Source organism: Filicampus tigris, chromosome 14 (genome assembly GCF_054856515.1).
Source record: "Filicampus tigris isolate MCC_2025a chromosome 14, RoL_Ftig_1.0, whole genome shotgun sequence".
Classification (NCBI taxonomy): domain Eukaryota; kingdom Metazoa; phylum Chordata; class Actinopteri; order Syngnathiformes; family Syngnathidae; genus Filicampus; species Filicampus tigris.
The window spans coordinates 23,095,266-23,115,097 of NC_141230.1; the positions used below are offsets into that span (position 1 = coordinate 23,095,266).

The window sequence follows — 19,832 nt, forward strand, 5'->3', positions numbered from 1 at the left end:
TGTGGTGTTATGACCAAAGAGCGAAAAATGAATTGCTGCAGCTTACTGAGCGGTTGTGACCGTCTTGTCTTGTATGCAGTTGTGTAAATATCATACTGCCCCCTGGCGGCCAAAGAGCGCACACCGGGGGCACGACGTATTAAAGCAGTGGTCTCAAACTTATTACGCCAAGTGCCAGCTAAAAAAAAAATGTACTTGGCTCTTCAACTACCACCATAAAGTCCAACATTAACAAATAATAGTTTCGCAAGTAGCGTTGCTCAAATGAAGCAGAGCATTTATTCCTAAAGAGTATTTACATTTTTTGTACGCCACTGTAACATTATGCACAGTTTCAATGATAACACCGCACTTAAACATCAGAAAATTAAACAACAACAACAAAAAAATTGCAAAAATTAGGCAGACTACCTGTGTCGAAATGCTTAAATCTTGACTTGTGACTTACTTTTGAGTAAGCGCAGCTCGCGGTTTTTGCAAAAAGTGCGCACATCACCGGATTCATTCACTTGAATGGAGAGAATGAGCGCAAGCTCCATCTTTCAATATCCTGTATCCACTTTCCTCTTTAGGGCCGCCGCCCACTGCACAAAGTCAGTATTGTTGTGCAAGACAATATTTGCGCACTGTATATGCCGTATTTGTACGCTTTGGCGTCGGCCTGCTGCGTCTCGCTTAATTGATTAAAGCCGCAAATGGATTTTTCGTCTGTGTGAAAGCTTCTGTGCATTTGACAGGCTACAAATCGCGGCGGCGCTACATTGTGCAACTGTGATTCACATTTACAGAGCAATTGAGTGGAAGTGTATCATTTTCTACTGCGTATCTGATGATCTCTGACAATATTCTTCTCAACATGCTCCTGGGTCAATTTGACCCGGGGTTGTGTTGGATTCCCAAATGTGTCCAAAACCAAAAAGAATCCGAATATTTATTGTGAGTTGAAACATGCCCCGGATCAAAGTGAATTGTTTCACTTCACCCTTGGCGGTTGGCCATGCACTCCAGCGATGCAACTGCTTGAACGCAAGCCATTCAAGGGTCCATTTTTCCTTTGAACTCCGTTGCATAGCGTACGTCTCGAGAGACGTTTCGAGGCACATGATTGATTGTTTTGAGTCATACGAGGGTTTCATCATTCTGCCGCCCATCCCATAGCTGTAAAAATCCCTGTGGGTAAAAAGCTCCACCTTGGTCCAGCTGATGCGCTCGTTCGTCATGGGATGTTCTTCAAAGTGTTTAACAGCTGCAGCAGCTTACACAAAAGCCGGAGGCGTCCCCGTGCTCACGTTGGGGCCTCATGCCCAAGCAAGTGACGCTAGCGCCATCTTGTGGATGGCATCACAACTACAGCACTCGATGATGACTCTTCATGGCTCGCTCAACTCAATGCAGGTGTTTCGACGCGTTATGATCCTCCATACACAGATACTATCACATGCTTTGCTAAAAATGTTGCTAAAGCAGTTACACATTCGGCGGGTCACACTGACCCATGAGCATTTCTGGCATTCCAAAGCGACAAACAGGACAGCAGTGTTGAATGAATCCCTCTCTGAAAGTGACAACACTGCCTTTCTATCTTTGTCAAGTCCAATAGTTTGTTAAAGCCATTGCATTGGCTCTCTTTTTGAACACGCAGGTGTACCTAATAAAGTGTCCCAGGAGTGGAAATTGCTGTAATGATGTCATTTGTCCAATAGATGGCGCGCTCACCCTCACATTACAGATGAGTGACTGATGAGCCACTGCACATATTGGGCATGAGAAAAATCTCACAGCGACAAAAATGTCCCTAGAATATACTGAAATTAATGTATTCATTTTTTTATTTTTTTTTTACGTGTTGTTGAACACGCTGCCATTATTGTGTTGTATGAATGGCAACAGGTTATTTCATATTTTTTGGCCATCGACTGGATGAGCAATATGTTCCTATTTCCTTCAAAACAAACGAGTGATATTTTGGAATTTTTGAACAGGGTGTGTGTGAGTGCGTGTGTGTTTTTGTGTCTCAGTGGCACCTATATACTGTACACAACAGCTGTATGAGCTCAACAGTTAGGACCTGCATTATGATAACCGCCTGACACGCACATGAATAACATTCACTACACATGCACTAGACTAAACGAGTGCATGTGTACCGAGTGTTTTTCATCCACCCCGTACAGAGATTGAAGCCCCCGCCGCCGCCGCCGCCGCCACCGCCCCTCTGTCAATGAAACTAAAAGTCACTTCCTGCCCCGGAGGCCCAGCTCTCCCAAAATACCCCATTACGGAGTTCCTTGTTTTATAAGAGCGCCGTTGACCTGCGTCAACATGCCTGTCCCACGCCTAACCCACACCTTGTATCCTGGCAACCCCAGGCTGGGAGCGAGTCCAAACACTTACGTCATGGCCACACCATGTGACTGCACAATGTTGGTAAACATTGGAGAGCAGCACAGGGAAAAGTACCAACTGGCCTACTACCAAGTGCTACAACAACATTTACATCCATTCTACATTCAGGATGTCCCACGATTTTTATTTTTTTTCCTCTTCACACACACACACACACACGTTAAAGGCTTTAAAACACACACTATAAATGAATTAAGCACAGTACGAACGTATTTGAACACAAACGTAAAATGACTAGAAAATACACTACACATGCATTAAGAGGCGGGGCCTGGTGTGGTGGCGTGCGTCACATTAACTAAATTACACTGCAAAATTTTTTTTTAAATATACGTACATGTATATACCTCCAAAAGTATACCGTAATATAGTGGGGGTTTGAACAATGAACCGCAATTTAGTGATGCGATAGTCTACTCATATTTTGGGTTTTGTTTCAGGAAGGCTAAATAACGACAAATGTACAAGGACACAACGAGGGCTGTCACTATCCATTATTTTTAGAATTGATTAATCTAACCATTATTCCATCGATTAATCGGATAACATTTTATTTTGTATTAAAGTGCATTACAAAACCATTTTTTTCCTGATTGCTGTATATGAACTAATTATCGTTGTTTATTTGGTGGTGTTTAGCGATGAATGTCCGGTTTGCGGTTTCTATCTGGACGGTCAAAATGCCGGGAGGAGTAGACGCTAATAGATTCTTTTAGCATCCTAATCGGACTCAGTGACTAGTATAACGTCTCTTTTCCATTTGTGCGGATATTTTTGAAATGCCAGAAACATAAACTACCAAGACAGAGTCACTCATTAGGCCACACCCCTTAAAGTCACACAACCATGATGTCAAGTAATTACACTTGTTAAAACCTGTTTGCAATCGTTCTTTTTTTTAATGTTTGTTTTATGTTGTTCAGAAGATACGAGTGCTTTTTCTCCTGCCGGGTAAAATAGTGTTTGGCACGTCCGTCTCACATTTCTGACTTTGGGCATATTTGTGAGTTTACGAAGAAAAATTGTGGCATGAAAGCAGCGAAACAATCGCAGTGAGCGGGAATTGCTCTCGATTGTCCGGCTCGTACCGTCGCGGGTCGCCAGCGCCAGCGCGTTCCCACTTGTGCAGCCAAAGCAAACAAGGCCACGTTTCCGCCAGGCCGCCTGCGCAGTTATCGGACTGAAAACAGACATTTCCACCGTTTCTGCCGTTTTGCCGAGCACCTCGGTCGGCTCTTTTGGAGTCTTTCAAATCTCCCGTCAGACACTGGTGAGCGTAAGCAAGCAGCTGGCTGACATGATTGTTTCTTCGGTTAAGTTCTTGCCAAACAACTTCCATCTAAGGCGATACTATCATTGACTCAGGAACCAGCTATGGTTGCGGACTCCTGCGTGGGTGTCGAGTGGATGCAAGTTGAACCCAAATCTTGTGTTGAAACGGTGAAAAACTGTTGAAGGCTTTATCTGCAACAATTGAATACGACACAGCTCTCAGTTTTCAGCAATTAGCGTCAATCGGCCCAAACCCAGGCCGGTTGCCAGATTTTCGGCCGATTGGTATCGACCGAAAAAGGTGCGATTTGTACATTTGTTTATTTTTAGCTCAAGAATAAAATATTGTTTATTTACCTGATTGAAAGTACTGCTGAAAGCAAGATAATGTTTTTTTGTTTTTCTTCAAGCATGGCAGAGGGACCGGACTGCCAGATACTCAAAATCAAGAGACTGAGACTAGGGTGCAAAAAAAAAAATAAACGTGATCGGGACTCTCCTAGTGTTTAATGGAGCATTCAAAATCCAAATACACAACATAAAAAGAAGGAAATGAAAAGAATTTGTTTCAAATATGAACACGAGCCAATTTGCGCTGCAACATAACAGGAAGTGCAATTGTTGAGAAAAGTGACTTGCTCATTTGCGCTTACGTTGTTTTGTGGTGTTTGCGCTCGGGTGACTGACCTCTGCAGACGAGCCCATCGTGGACGATGACGTGTTTGCAAACGCCGCAGCTCTTGGACTTCTTGAAAGTCTTCTCGCGGAAGGTGTGGGAATGCACAGAGTCCAATTGCTCGGGCTGCAAAGCGCAAAACAAAATCAACAGGAGCATTTCGTCGACAGAGACTCCGGATAGAAAGAAATGATGAATATCGTTCAGCACTATACACCCGATTTATTTCATAGTACGCTGTAGCGATAACACACACAAAGGGCAATGTTTTTGGTGGGGGCCTCAAGTGTCTGCTTTTTGCAGAAAGGCTCCGTGCGTTTGCCTTTTCCCGCTGAGGACTGACCAAAGGGAAAGCTGACCTCATTTCTGGGGTCTGTTTGCTCAGCTGGTCCCCACATTGCCTCGACGGTTTGGCTCATTAGCCCTCCTGCTATGCTGCGGGTCAAACTGACCCGGTCTAAATATTAAATATCCCAAATATTATTCTTACAATGAGAAATAGTCCCAGCTTTTGTCTCCTTTGAATGCTACATATTTTTCAGCTCGTTCTAGCCAAAGATGATGACGACGCTCGCATCAGGTTGTCCGGCTTTTCTTTCGAACTCAAGGACCGAGGCGTCGTTTTTGCGTCATAACAAAAGCGGGGCCTGCCTTGAGAAAGCAATTTGCAACATCCGCAGATGTATCCACGGATAACAGCGGGGAGGGCACACGTCCGTGCGGCTTTCATTGACTACCAAGATGGACAAGGCGACAAGCGTGATGTCACCGTGCCGGCATATTGGACAAGCTGAGACGGGACAACGGCAAAGCCGGCAACAGGGATCGGCACGGCCCAAAATGCTGAACTTGCGTTAGATCGGGGACGACATTGAAGCCTCCGCAAGCCAAACGCAATGCACAACTGATTGTGCCTCAAGCTTCTAGGCTAACGTAGGCGTGGATACGACTGACAAAAGCTTGAAGCAATGGAAGGACGCGACTGGCGCCGGCCTTGCTCCAGCCGCCGCGCGTGACAGCTCGCTTCTTTGCATTTGCCGGCCGCACGACTACCAAGCCTTCCTTCGTTCCTCCCCGCCGGCCATCACCGCTTAACGCGATTAGCTTTATCGAGTTTGGCAGCCGCGCATGCGCCGCAAGCGGCCGAATTGCTTTCCTGGCAGCGAGGATGGTTCTTGGGCCCAGCAAAAAGGATGAAATGACACAATGCAGCTTTAAGATACGAGTTCAATTGCTTCCGTCACCATGCTGGTGACTCAAAGCATTGCTCTTGCTTATCATCTCACCAAATGCCATTAGTCCGTTCCCAAATGTCTTTTTAATAACAAGAAACAGCACTCTGTCATGTTGTACTTGATAGAGGCCTGCAGGAAGGACATACAAAAAATAGAATGTAAAGAATGAAATCCTTTTTGCCACATTTTGTTGCTATACTTCAATGGACACTGTTCTGCTCCTTGTGATGGCTGTGCCTTGGCCACCAGGGGACACATACAAACAGGGATATAAGGAGACATTGCAGTACTACTGTCATCGTTGTTCTTCACAGAGGATTAAGGAAATGTGTGTCGAGGGTCGCCATTCACAGCACCCTTCTACATGTGTTGCTCCACCGTATGTGTTCAAGTATACAGTGTTTACAGGATTATCACACCGTGACACAGATGCTCTTTGTTAGCCTGTTTATGACCTTTTGAATTTTTGTTAGCAATAAGCTAAAGAGATGTTAGCAAGGCAAAGCTATGTGGTTGCTTTTAATTCACAAGGAAGAAATTCTCTGTGTTTTACTTTGAGCCAACTTTTTTTTAAACTGCTGCTCTTTGGCAAGTGAGATGAGTTGCGTTCACTTAAGTCGGGTCACTCGTATCGCAAGGCACGGCGGTATTTTTTTTTTTTTTGCATCCATCGATGCCAACGCCGTATCGTGAAGCCAGAAAACGTCCATCAAGCTGAAACTCTTTTGAGTCCGTCTATCCGCCTTCTTGACACCTCCGAAACCTTATTCAGTCACTCACACAGCGGCTATGCCCAAATGGAGCCTTTGTGTAGGGGTGTGTGTGTGTGTAGTCCACCAGCCAAGCACTTGTCCTATTTCCACATTTGTCATCATCCTAAATGTGGCGGTGCAAGTCCTCTTGCACTCCAGGCTCAGCAGACATGCAAGCTGAAAAGTGGCAGCAAGTGGCCAATATCGCAAGCACCACGTTTCCTTTTGTCAGCGCGGAATTGTTTCCGCCCATTAGCAATGCAGCTGGCACTCTAGCAGTTTGTTTATTGTTTTTTGGGGGGGAGGTGGCCAGCGAGTCGCTTGGGGGGTGACAGGGGAGGCGTGGGGGTGGCAAGCGGAGAATTAATTAGTTCTTTCAAAGCAACTCTTTGACTGTCTTCATAACCAAGGTGAGCGTTGCTGATTTCTTTTTCGTTTCAACATCGGCATTTTGGACCGGCGTCGGAAAAGAGCCACAAAGCAGAGAAGCGCTTTGAGCGGGCAGACGGGAGCCCGACGCTGGGGTCAGGGTGCACACGTATCCACCCCCCCCCCCCTCCCCGACACCCCCTCAGCTCTCAGCCACAGCAGCTCCTGGGAACAGACAGTCTTCCCCTAGCGACGCATGCATAATCGCCCGCTTGGCATTCATTAGCACACACGGCTCAAAACACACGATGAACATGTGCAAACATACACACGACGACATGGGAACAGTTGCGCATGCAGCCACGCAAACACTGCTTTCATACTGGCAAAAACAGGAAACGTGTGCCCGCACACCATCTTTGTTTTGTTTTTTCCACCATTTGTACCGTGCCGGTACTGCCTACTTAACTCAGTTATCTTAATAATGTATTTTGACTGTCTTGGCCACAAAGTGATATCGTTATGTATTTGGGGGACATGTTTGAGATTGTGACTGGAAAATGTCCCACATGAGTGCACTGATGTGTCCCAGTAAATTTGTTGAAACATCCTGTTTACTTTCGGGCACATGGCCCTGAGACTTTTCCGTGCGTGCTTTTATGATTGGCATGAAAAGCCAATTTGTGAAACGGGGCTCATTTTTCCTAACTTTCTAATCGACGGGGGTCGCCGCTCCGTCTAGAAAAACGACTCCGATTTGGCAAAGCCGAAGGCCTGGCAACAGCCAAAAATGTGCGCTTCAAAGCAACATGGCCGACTTCCTGCCCAATTTCAAGCAAGGGTGTCTCAGACTTTTTCATGATGTTTGAGGCCATTTTTTTTTCAAACTTTGCAAGCGATGACCAGGCCCTCGCAGAGCCTTTGTCATCCAACTTTTACATCTTCTTCATTATTCTTCTTCTTCCTCACAATTGACAATTTGTTGCCTGAAAAAATATCAAGCTGAGCAACACTCCAGTTTCTTCAGTTTCTCATAGACAACAGACTTTTTCATTTTTCTTTGTATAAAAATATCTTAATATTACGATCTAAAGATAAAGCATTCCACATTGGACTTTGAAAACACACATTCCAGCTGCCTGAGGTAACCTGCCTGAGGCTGTTTTTCTCCATTTACTGCACAAACTCTTCCTCGTCCCTCAAATGAGTCCAAAAGTGTGACTCATAGTGATGTACGCGCAACAACGCACACGCGCACACACACACACACACACACGCCCTGGCGACCGATTACACATGAATGTAATCGATGCATTCATGACATCAGCTAGCGTCTGCAGCCAGGACAGCATTGCAAATGGCAACCTGTTCTCAACTGCCTTACCTGGATAAATAAATGTTGAATTTCAAAAATAACTAATAACTAAGTAAATAATAATAATAAATAAGAACGGATCGCACGGAGAAAGATGAACGCGAGGAGGGTGTGTCTGGGATGTTTCCGACTGTCTGAGCAACTTAAGAAAGTCAATAATGAGCGGGGTGCAAATGCGACAGTGCCATTGTTCTCCAAGCCCCGCCTCTGCGGTCAACTGGCTTAATCAGCTAGCGGCTAGCGTGCCGCCCGCCGTCTCTCATATGGGACGCCATATGCATGGATGGACATTTGAAGCAGGCGCAGTGGGGGCCACCGTGACATGTCCCCATAGGTGTCCACCCTTCTGGGGTTGCTTCCCACTCAACACCAGTGACTTCTTGTACTTTTTCGCCGCTGCTCTCCTTCAAGCTACTCTCTTTCGTTCTTTTCCTTCGTCCCTCACTCTCGTCCTCAAGTTATGTTGGCAGGCCTGGAACAGGACAGAGATCCCCGGCGTTTACAAAGAAAAAAAACAAAGTCGTGAAAATCGATGAGTGGGAACTCACATTCACGTTTTGTTCATGGCAAAGTGCAAAAGTCATCAGAGAGAATGGCGCCAACATTTAACGTCATCCACCTGGGTGCCTACGCCCGACTGGGGCTCGTTTGGACCAGCTGCCACCAAGTAGGGCTTCTTCAAAGTACGAACCATGGCACGGGAAGTCGAGCGATTTGCTCAACTTTTCGGAGCGCAAAAAATTAAGGAGTTGTCGCGCATGGAGTGGCCTCCAACGGTAATTGAGAATAACAATACACACCTGGTTCTCGGGCAGTAATTGGATCCAGGCAGATGCCTGTGCCCACTAAACTTCAGCTTCCAGAACTTGTGGCGTCCTTACGTCAGAAGCACCCAAGTTTATCGGCCTTGCCGTTGAAATTGCAGTTGCCCGGAGCAAAGGGCGGCCGCGGCAAGAGCCAGCACCTGTGCAATCAACTCTCTGATGGAGTTGCTCCCGCAGTGTTCAGCAATTTCTACTCAGTGATGAAAGTGCAGTACATTTCGTTTCCAGGTTTTTCCACGACCTTACAAATGATGATCACGAGGATTATGTACTGCCTTTCCTTCTTATTTGCACTAAGACGGATGCAGAGCCACTCCCAGCAAAGCACTGTCTGCTCTGGCTCACTGCCCCTGTCCTGTCCTGTCCTGTCCTGTCCGGTTCCATTTTCGACTCATTGCATCTCTTCCTCAGAGATTACTCCGCAGGCAACTTTGCAAAGACTTTTGGGGGAAAGAAAGTTGTAAATGAGCTTTTTTCGCCCCCCAACAGCACTTGTAAAAACAAAGCCACTTCGAAGGTCCAATTTCATGAAAGCACTTGAGAGCCGAAGAAGGAAGTGTCCCCTAATGGTACGCAACGAGTGGAATGGGACAACAATTCAGCGCAGAGGCACTCCAAAGACCTTTCCCTTCCTCCTCTTTCTTGCACTCGCCAGTTCCCACTGTCCAAATGGCTTTACAATGAACAGTCACCTGCTATTCATTTGGGGGGAAAATGCACCCCAGGCATTCCAGCCTCGCTCGCCTCCTTCCCTTCTGCCCCCCACCCTCAACATCTCCGCTCTCAACATCCATTTCATCTCCGTTAGATGGATCACAGGGAGGAAATTACCCAGTCAGCCATAAGTAAAGAAGGAGGGGGCAAAAAAAAAATCCATCTTTTTCCACAGAGCATCAGAATCACAGAGATGAACATCAGATTTCAACATTAGACTACTTGTGTGGATTGAGTTCACATACGTCAACCAGTGTCCACCTCTGAATTGTTGAACGTGTAATGATTTCCTTAGAGCGGAGGTCAACCCAAACATATTTTTTTCAAGAATATGTTCTATGCAAGCCCACTGGTTGAAACAGGGCATCATGATAAATACTGCGTTTGTGGAAGATGAGAAATGCTCATCAAGTTTTTGGCCATGTCTGGGGGCGGCCATTTTGTCACTTCTGTCGACTGAAAATGACATCACGATTGCTCACAACGACCAATCACGGCTGATCTGTTTTCTGAATCTGAGCCGTGATTGGTCGTTGTGAGCAGTTGTGATGTCATTTTCAGTCGACAGAAATGACAAAATGGCCGCCCCCAGACATGGCTAAAAGCAGATGCATTTCTCATCTTCCACAAACGCAGTATTTATCATAATGCCCTGTTTCAACCAGTGGGCTTGCATAGAACATATTCTTGAAAAAAAATACGTTTGCGTTGACTTCCCCTCTAAGCATCCATGCAACACGTGTTTTGAAAGCTGGCACGGATTCAGCAGCACCCCCGTTTGACTTCCCAACTCTCCAAATACTCACGCTCAGTCAGGGGCCGTGACACTGTAACCCCCTCATGTGTTAGTTTTGGAGCCCGTCCAAGCTTGTTTGCAAAGGGGCAATGAAACAAAAACACCAGACGGAGGAGCAATGCGATTAGATCGTCCCACCAATGGCATTTGTGACTGTACTTGGCTCAATTTTTCATACTTTCCTTGAGTATTTCTTTTTCAGATCTTTAATGAGCAACAACTACTGGGCAAATTGCATCATGGCAAATTCATGTCAGACAAGACGTCATTTTCAACATCATATTTTCTTCTTTTCCGTTTCTATTACCGCGACGAGATTTGTTTGTCCAGGTAGCCCGCCGTGCCTAAAGAAATTGCTAACATAGATTGTAAATCCATAATAAACAATGTTTAGTATAAAAAATATATATTTTAGGTATATATACAGTACAGTATTTTTTCAATTCAACTTTTTGTCTGATGAATAAACATGCGGCTGCTGCATCAACATTTTTACGGGAGGATTATTACAAAAGTTGACTTGTCCCCTATGCTGCCCAAAAAAAACTGACATTTTGATCAGATTTGGCACGAGAGAAAGGAATGAAAAGAATTCAACTCCGTGTGCAGTTGAGTGGACATAACCGAACTCAAGCAGCCTTGGATCAGGCAGCGTAAAAATTGGGAAAACTGAATGCGGTCCAAATTGCGCAAATGCCAGAAGACCATGGGAGGTTAAGGCCAATGTGGCCAGTCAAGCGTGCCCAAAGCTGGGGGGGGGGGGGGGTTCTTGGCCACCGAAAGGGCTGGGAGGGGGCTTACACAAAGCTCAACACCTCTCATAAATCAACCAAGCGCTGGTTGAACTTCCCCTTTTTGTTGTTTGGGATTTTTCATGCAAGTCATCCAAAGCAAACATGTGAAAGGAGCAACAGTTGATTAAAAATGGCCTCTGGGCGGGGGCCATCGGGCTATGTGGGTGGTTTGACACCCGTGCTTTTCACTCTGTTGGCACATAAACTCCTTGCATTTTCCCTGATATTACAATATCAATGTTATTAATATCCAGTTGGCCTCAATTATTCAAAATGGCCGACTTCTTGTTCAACTGAGGAGATGGGTCCGTTGTTGCGCATCCTGTTATGATAAACACGTCCACCCAGTTTTGTGTTGACCAGTTCAGCTGGTGTCAGGGGCCTTTTTTTTCTACTTATGAGTTTGGAGGTCTTGCTTGGCGCCTTAAAATCCATCAGTTTTAAGATGGCTATACACACTTGCAAAACATTGAACGGGTTCGGGGAACTTGAAGCACCCACAAAAGCCGACTCATTTGTTGAAAGAAAAATAATGAACAATGATTCAAAGGAGGGCTGGATGATTTTTTGCTTTTTTCCCTCCCTGATCAGGGGATGTGGTCATAAATAAACCCGACTTGACTTCCTTGACACCAATTACTACTTTCATGCCTGGTCTTGTGCCATTCTAGGACGTTACAAAAAAAAAAAGCGCAAATATTGTAATTCACCAGCAAATAACTGAGAGGAGGTTTGACAGGGGGGGGAAAAAAAATACAAATATGTGAATTTGTGAATAGCGGAACCGATGTACAGCACACATAAGTTGAGGCTACGTCACCGAAATAGGAACTGAAATGTGTCGTAAGCCGAGAATCCCGAGGATTAGTTATCATAATGCAGTCATAAACCTTAGCACAAAGAGAATGCTCACACGTTAAAAAACAGCAATTCGGAAAAGGATTTGCTACGGAATGAGTGTCCTCTACTAACAATTCAATTAACGACATTCGAAGGGACTGCCAATTAATGGCGAGCCGCATATTGAGCCCATTAGGAATCCACCAGCTGGCTTTGTCCGACAGTGCTGCGATGCAGTCAATCAGTGACCCAAAGCTATGCCGCTGGGGAGGTTTGAGGGCTCGGAGGGTCTTTTACAACCCCCCTGCTTTCACCTCGCCTCGGAAAGAATGGTAATTAACTGATGAAGAGCCAGCTCTGTAAGATGATCCAGTGTGCCCGTGAGGAACTGGTGTGCAGTCACGTCCCAAAGGGCCAGCACAGAATGAGAAAAGATGGATCTCAATGGGCTATTCAGGGATTCCCCTCTTTCATCCTCGGTTCGCTTCCAGAGGAGAGCAAGGTTTACTTTGATTTTTTTTTTTTTTGTGCCAGGAATGTTTATTCATAATGGGAGAAAAGCGCACGCACAGTGTTTCCACCCCCTTATGTCACAGGTCAAACGGACCTGAGCTCTTTTTTTTTGGGGGGGGGGGAATTTTCTCTTGAGCTTGTTCTTTTCTTGATATCATGTTTCATATTTTTGAATTCACATGGGATATTAACCGTCCTGTTTTATTGCGGGTCAAATTGACTCGGGTCAATATTTCTTTCCAATCGTTTGGCCTTGCACCTCACTTTTTTCATTGTTTTTTCAAACTTTATTTGCAGGAGGAGCAACAATATCGCCGGGTCAACGTGATCCGGGTTTTTAAATCTGCGGGCCTGACACTCACATGATGAATCATGTTTGAAAAATGATGTTTTAATTGGTTTGGAATATAATCGTGGTTACGTTTGTTTCGCCAGAGCGGCAATAATGCGAATCGGTCAGCTTGACCAGGGGCATGTTGAATGACCCTAAACTGTCGAAGACAAAAGAAAACTCCCAATATGGGTCATTACTGTCTAAACCTCTGGTTGATATCATGTGTCATTGTACACTTATTTGGTGAAACAGAGACACAAGACATAACCGGAGTGTTACGTCAACTTTTGAAATAAGAGCCACGTGCTTTAAGACAAACAAACACTCAACTTTGGCTTGCACGTTATGACTTGGAGGACCCGTCAGTGCGCAAACAAGCCCTCGGTGAGCGCGGGAATGCGCGGCAGATTAAATTATACGAGAGCAAAAAATAGCTGCGCGTCCCAGGCACCTCGCGCCGGGCACAGCGAGGCAGCGGGGAAGTGTCGAGAGCCATTCGAGCCGACGCGGAAAACGCGTAGGTTGTCCCAACTGCAGCATCCTCCTCCAAGAGCTGCTTAATTCCAATGTGTCACAGTGCCAAGGCCCCCCGCAGCCTGGGAGCTAACCCTCCACCCAACCCCCGACAAGCAGACCACCCAATAGATCCTTCGGCTTGCCGGGTCTGGCTCTGGAATGAGACGAGTATCAAGCCGCAAAGAAGGCAGGCAGAAACACGGCTCACGGCAGAAACGTGAAACTCGGAATGCGCCATCCCTTCCTCCGGGAATGATTTGACCACAAGACAACAGAAATGTGTTCATTGTCAGAAAGTTGTCTTGTGGACACAACGCAAGAGAAAGTTGCTCCTTCCCAGAAGTCTTGTGGACTTGGACCACGAACACTCGAGCATGCGAGACACCCGGACGTTGCCCTGTCTCGTCTGCATGGTTCATGCGATCCAGACAAGAGAAATGTGTTCATTCCCAGAAAGTTGTCTTGGCCTGTTTTCACAAGTCAACGGAAAGTTGCCGCAGACACCGCGAGCCACCACACAAACGCGATTATCTCACCCAGAACATGCAGGACAGGCAGACCCAGGTACGGGCAGGACCGGCCAAAAGCGTGGGCACGCTGAGGGAGACGGAAGGCATGGCGACGGACGGCGACGGACGGCGCGGGACGCTCAGAGGGCTGCGGGACGTCCGATCCGGGCTGGCCGAGCCATGATGACGCACAGGGCGGCCGGCCGCACGGGGCGCATCGCCGCTTGGGAACCTCGGGATCCTTTGGCTTGTTCCCCCCTCAATGTCAGTGCGGCTCCGTCCTCTAATTGGATCCCGACTGCCTCTCCTCTCTCTCGCCACTCTGCCGCTCTTCCCTTCTGCCGGGGCAAAGTTTCACAAAGCTTTTTGGGAACAAGGGGGGCTGGATGGGGAGGGGGTCAGCCAGCTCCAACCTCTCCACATGGACCAAAGGGGGTGGGGGTACTCTTATTATCCATCTCTCTCTCTCTCTCTCCCTCCCTGCCCCTCCTCTTTCTATCTCATCCTAGCTCGCCCCCCCTTCTTAACCCCTCTCAGCCGCACTTATTTTAATTTCATTCATTCCTTGATCCCTTAGCCCCTCCTGTACCCCGCAGCATCCGTTGCCCTTCACCTCCCCCATCTTTTCCAGTACCATTTCTCTGTGTAACATTTACATCTTGAGTAAACCGCCGCGTTTACTTTGGGGTAAATCCATTGAGCGGACATGATCCGGCGAGGCACGTGGCTGTTTGTAAAGTACACGATCCCAGAGTTGACAGTGGATATCAAAGCAAGCCATCGAGTCAAACCAATGGTCTGTAGAGCGCAGGGATGAGATTGCATCGAGGCACAGATCCCGAGCAGGGCACAGAAAATGGTGGTCTCTCATCACATTGAAATGAAAGAAGCAATGTCAATTCTTCCCGCAATCCGGAGAGAATAGCTTTGGTCAGGTCAGGGTGTTGACCTAAACCCAGACTTAAACCCAATGGAAGATCTGTGGAGATATGTGCACATAAGGGAAAGCTGTCCACTAGGGGTTGACGTGACCAGTCGACGTGTCGAACTTACCAAGGCTTGATGACAGTATTATATACTTTGTATTCAACTGTAGCGAGTAGCAACACAGCAGTTGTGTTACGTTAATTGGTGTGAGAGTTTTACATGTTCTGGAGCTCGAGAAAATCTTTTAAAGGAGAAAAATAATTGAATCCATATTGCAATATGACTGGAACAAATGTTGTGATCATGATTTCTTGAGTGGATTCGCCCCCTGTTGGACATGAGTATGTACTGTAAGTATGAGTCATCACTGTGTAGCACAAACACCTTCAGCCCCCACCCCAAAAATTCCGGGTCAGTCTCTCACAGCGGAGAACATAAACGCTCATTGTTTACATGAGCAAATGTAGCAGATATATACACCAACACCTGTCACTAATCACATACTGTATCCGCACACTTCTTGACATCTTTCTCACACACACCGTATAAATAGACAAATCCACCGCCGTGTAGAAACACGCCCACACACACACACACACACACACACACACACACACACTCATGCAGCAAGCAGAGAGGATTAATCCCCTGGCATTACCCGCAGGCCAAGCCTTCGAGAAGCAAAGTCACACAAGGGAGACTCAAACCGTTGAACCCCAACTGCCAGAAAATGTGAATTACTAAGTGTGTTTCATGCCTGTTTCAAATTCACACTAAGAATCCGCCTAGACGTGTTCTATGTGCTTTTTCGTTGGTATTTACTTTCTACGTGATACTTCAGTAGGAACATGGTCAAAAACGCATTGCACCAAGACAAGCAATTTAGCTAAATCAGTTCCAGCTGTCTTCATCAGCCTGTTTTGAGATTCATGCAAATGGTCAGGCAGTCCCCCTTCTTTGTGGGCTCAACGTATTGTTACCCATAAGAGCCGCCCGCATCACTGTTTGCAACGTAAAATGTGTATTTTGCCCCTCAAATGAAACTACTGAAACGCAAAACTGAAAACTGGCCGGCGTTTATGTGGCAACACGCAGAGCTGCCAAATGTTACGGAATCAACGTCTCACGTGAGCCTCTTGCTTTTTTTTTATCCGAACATGTCATGTCATGTCATCTTCCAAACCGCTTATCCTATACAGGGTCGACTACACCCCGAACTGGTCGCCAGCCAGTCACAGGGCACACATAGACACTGTCACTGAGCGGGAATCGATCCCACGCTGCCCGCACACAACTCAGGCGTGTGTACCACTACACTATCAGTGGACTTATCCGAACATCAAATGTCCAAATGATTAAAGCAGAGCGGTTTCACAACTAAAAAAACATCATCTTGAAAAACACAAGCTCTGAAATGTATACAAAAAAGCCACTTCAAACCAAGATGATCGACTTGTGATTTAATTTCATGCATGTCTCCTTGAAATTTTGTTATGATAGACATGGCCAACAGAGTTCACATCAATGGGTTAAACTAGTGTTGGGGGTAACAGGGGTTGATTTTTTACTTTTTTTCATAGGGGCACAAGTAAGTGAATTCATCAACAAAAATGGCCGACTTCCTCTTCATTTCAGTTGATGTGTTCATGTCAATCGCTGCCAGGGGTGTCATTTTTTTCCCAAACTTTCCAAGGGATGCTACTGATTGACTTTTGGGGCTGTTGTGTTTGAACCCCCCCAAAATACATAAAGTTACATCATCATACATTATATGCACTTCCTTAATAATGGGGCATGTTGAGGCCCCCCAAAAGGCCAATCATTTGTTGGCAAAACGAGGGAGGGCCACTGCACCGCCTAGGTGCCTTAAATATGCTACATCGCAATGATGTCTCTGTAACGCTGACATTGCGCAAAAAGAAGGCCAAGAGCCGTGCACTCGCACCATTAAGTAGATTAGCAGTCAGTCAGAGGCAGGCTCACTGTCCTCGAAACAGGATTAGAAAGATGGCCGGACAATTACAGTGCGATTCAGAGAAATCAGAGAAGTCAAGGTGAGTGTCGTGAAGAATTTGCCCAATACGGAGCTTGTACGGTCATGAAGAATCTGAAAAGGTTATGGACATTTAAAATGCATTTTCCAGGTCCTGAGGAAAAAAGCAAACAAGTGCAGCGTTTACAGGCGCTCAAAGTGGATTTTCAATTGGGGGGGGGGAAATTCAATAGGTGATGGAGTCGGTGCACTTTTGGCTGCAGAGACAGACGGCAATTGCTGCGCCGGCTGCAATTTCTACGGCAAGGCAGACAAACGCGGAGACGTCGAATACAACGACAACACGGGTTCTCAGAGCTCAAGTATTGCGGGCATGAAAAGTGGCCAGCTCCCACTTACTCCTACAAATTGTCACAAGAAGAAACTCGTCTTTTCCACATGATGTTTCGCCGCAGCCACAGTGCTAGGAGATGTTCACGTGGTCGGAACCAAAACATTTCACATTTATTATGTTGATACAACATGAGTAGTTTGATTTGGGAAATCAGGAGATTGCTATACTAACCCTAAAGCAATTTTGGATCCCTTGCTCGCTGTGATGGAGGGATGGATCTGTGCATGTTATTGATAACGGCGTTAGCGTTGCTGCCGTTGCATTTCATACTTGACAAAGTGTAGCAAGATGTTGGCGTGCTTTGATGAGCGCAGCGACTACAATGCTTCGGATGACGACGACGATGCTTTGCTTACGTGGAAGCTCACGGAGAAGTCATGGGAAGCTATTGCTGAAAAAGTATAACAACTCTTCGGTTACAAAAAAAGAAAAATAATCAGCTACTTTGGGGTTTTGTTACTTGTTGTTGCTTTCCGCCTGCCAACTGTTGAACAGACAGAACGTGGTGGGCAGACAAATGCAGCAAACGGGGGCGTGTCTTGGCATCTTGGCCGCCAGATGAAAGGCAAGTCACCGTGTTGTTGAAAAAAACTTCAACAGCACCCCCAACACACCCTTTCCCACCCCCCACGACTTGCATCTGTTGAAAACAATCGAAGCCCGGCCCTCCCTTTGCCCAACACTCACATCACATGTAAGGGCACGTTTTAGCCTGTGTTGCCGTTTATCAGGAAAACAATAACACTCCGTTTGAAAGGGCTAACGCTAATGCTAACACAACAGGAGGCCATCTACAGTGGTGCCTCAAGATATGAGCAGAATTCATTCCTGCTTCTCCAAAAAAGGAAAATAGCACTCTCCAACGCCATATTTTATAAAAACACAGAGTGATGACACAATTAAAAATTGTTGTAAAATGAACCCTTTTTGGGCACACCGTATCAATAAGCGGCTTATTGTGCTTCTCTTGCTGGCCTGCCCTCCTTAGACCCCTGAGGGCAGTATTTGACAAGCAGACAGACGGGAAATTCATTGGGATGTCTCAGCTTCTCAGTACAGCACTAATTTGACCCATTTTTCACAGAAGATAAAGAATATACAGCATGACTAACTGTGTACTGTTACATTGCCCGTCCACGTGTTGCCGCTGCCCGGCCGATAATCGGTCCATCCCTTGTTCATACCACTCTTGCGTGTCAAGTCTGCTCTCCCAAACCACAGCAAAAAAAATGTTTTCAATCGGGCCACCGACGGCTCGCATCTTCACAAAGTAGGTGAAGGTAAAAGATGATGAGCAGCCAGATTTTGCGTATAGTGAATTGCAAGTTGTTTTGATGACATTGCTTCCCCCACTTCATTTAAGTGATTGCATTGTGACCGAGTGTTTCTATATGGGCTGCATTTACCAGATTAATTGCCCTACTCAGCAAATCTACCATCAGGCAAGGTGCCCAAGTCCAAGTGTGAATACACTACTCTGTCACAACCGTGTGTGTGTGTGTGTGGGTGTGTGTGGGTGTGTGTGGGTGGGTGTGAGTTCTGCAATATTTGTTTGCATTACTTGAGCATTTTCCTCCTTAAATTTGATTCAAATGTATCGATTGATTTTTTAAATTATTATTTATCACATTCATTAATTGGATATTTTATTACACATACTTTTAACATTTCATTTCAATAAACAGGTGGCTAGCATGGGTTAAAGATTATGAACACGTTAGAAGTGATCAACTTCCACAGCACCGAGAGTAAGGCAAATAGATGAAGCAGCGTTAATCCTGTGTCTCGTGCATCTAAATGGGTGCGTTCTACTTTTGATGACGCTTTTTGCCATTTGTTACTGATTTTGCTCTCCTCTTCGGCAGATATACATGCACGCATACTCGATAGGGTTTAAATCTAGCAGATTGACTTGGCCAAGCTTAAACCTTCCACTTCTTGCACCTGACGATCATCTTTGTTGCTCTAGCACAGGGCTTTAGGTCGTTCTGCTTCTGCGTGAGGACGGATCTCCTAATTGCTTCCTTCAACCGGCAGAGACAAAATGTTTTTGTAGACTTGTGAGTTCATTTTACTGCTGCCTTTTTGTGGTGCATCAGTAATGATTAGTGAGTGCCGTGCAGGCCAAGGCCCTGACAAAAGCTCCTCGGAGAGTCACAGATGAGCTTGCAATATGTTTGCGATATGGTGCGAAGCCTCCATTACTCTTGCGTCATCCCACATGACCTAAGAAAAAACATGTTATACTACCGCATGCCTACGGTAAAGTAAACATCGTTAGCTAATTTCATATAGCCTACGAGGGCTAGCTGACGCCGGTCAAGTCTAGTGTACATTCTCATTTGCTCGGCAGGTCAGGTTCACCGTTTTAAGGCACGCACACACATTCAATATCACAGATACTACAGTGTAGAACCTGAGGATGGTGACCCCAAATGGACAAAAATAATACCTGCACCTCACATACATATGTTGGAATTTATACACATTAAGTTTAAGTATATATAAATGATAGAAGAAATATTTTTGGTCCCTACAGTATGGATTTCGTATGTTGCGGAGGTAGTCTGGAAGGCAACCCCGGTGACAAAGG

The 19,832-nt window shown here is 45.9% G+C and overlaps 1 protein-coding gene across 8 annotated transcripts in view; it reads right to left on the reverse strand.

Moving 5' to 3' along the window:
- Nucleotides 1–19,832, reverse strand: part of tns1b (tensin 1b) — a 93,247-nt gene that overhangs the window by 63,388 nt on the left and 10,027 nt on the right. For 7 of the 8 annotated variants that reach the window (XM_086051202.1, XM_086051194.1, XM_086051196.1 and 4 more), the window contains one exon: nt 4,366–4,480. In XM_086051202.1, coding sequence (XP_085907328.1) covers nt 4,366–4,480 — 115 coding nt within the window. Of the gene's footprint in view, nt 1–4,365; nt 4,481–13,952; nt 14,306–19,832 lie in introns of those variants that run through there. The other variant, XM_086051198.1, reaches the window with a different exon arrangement.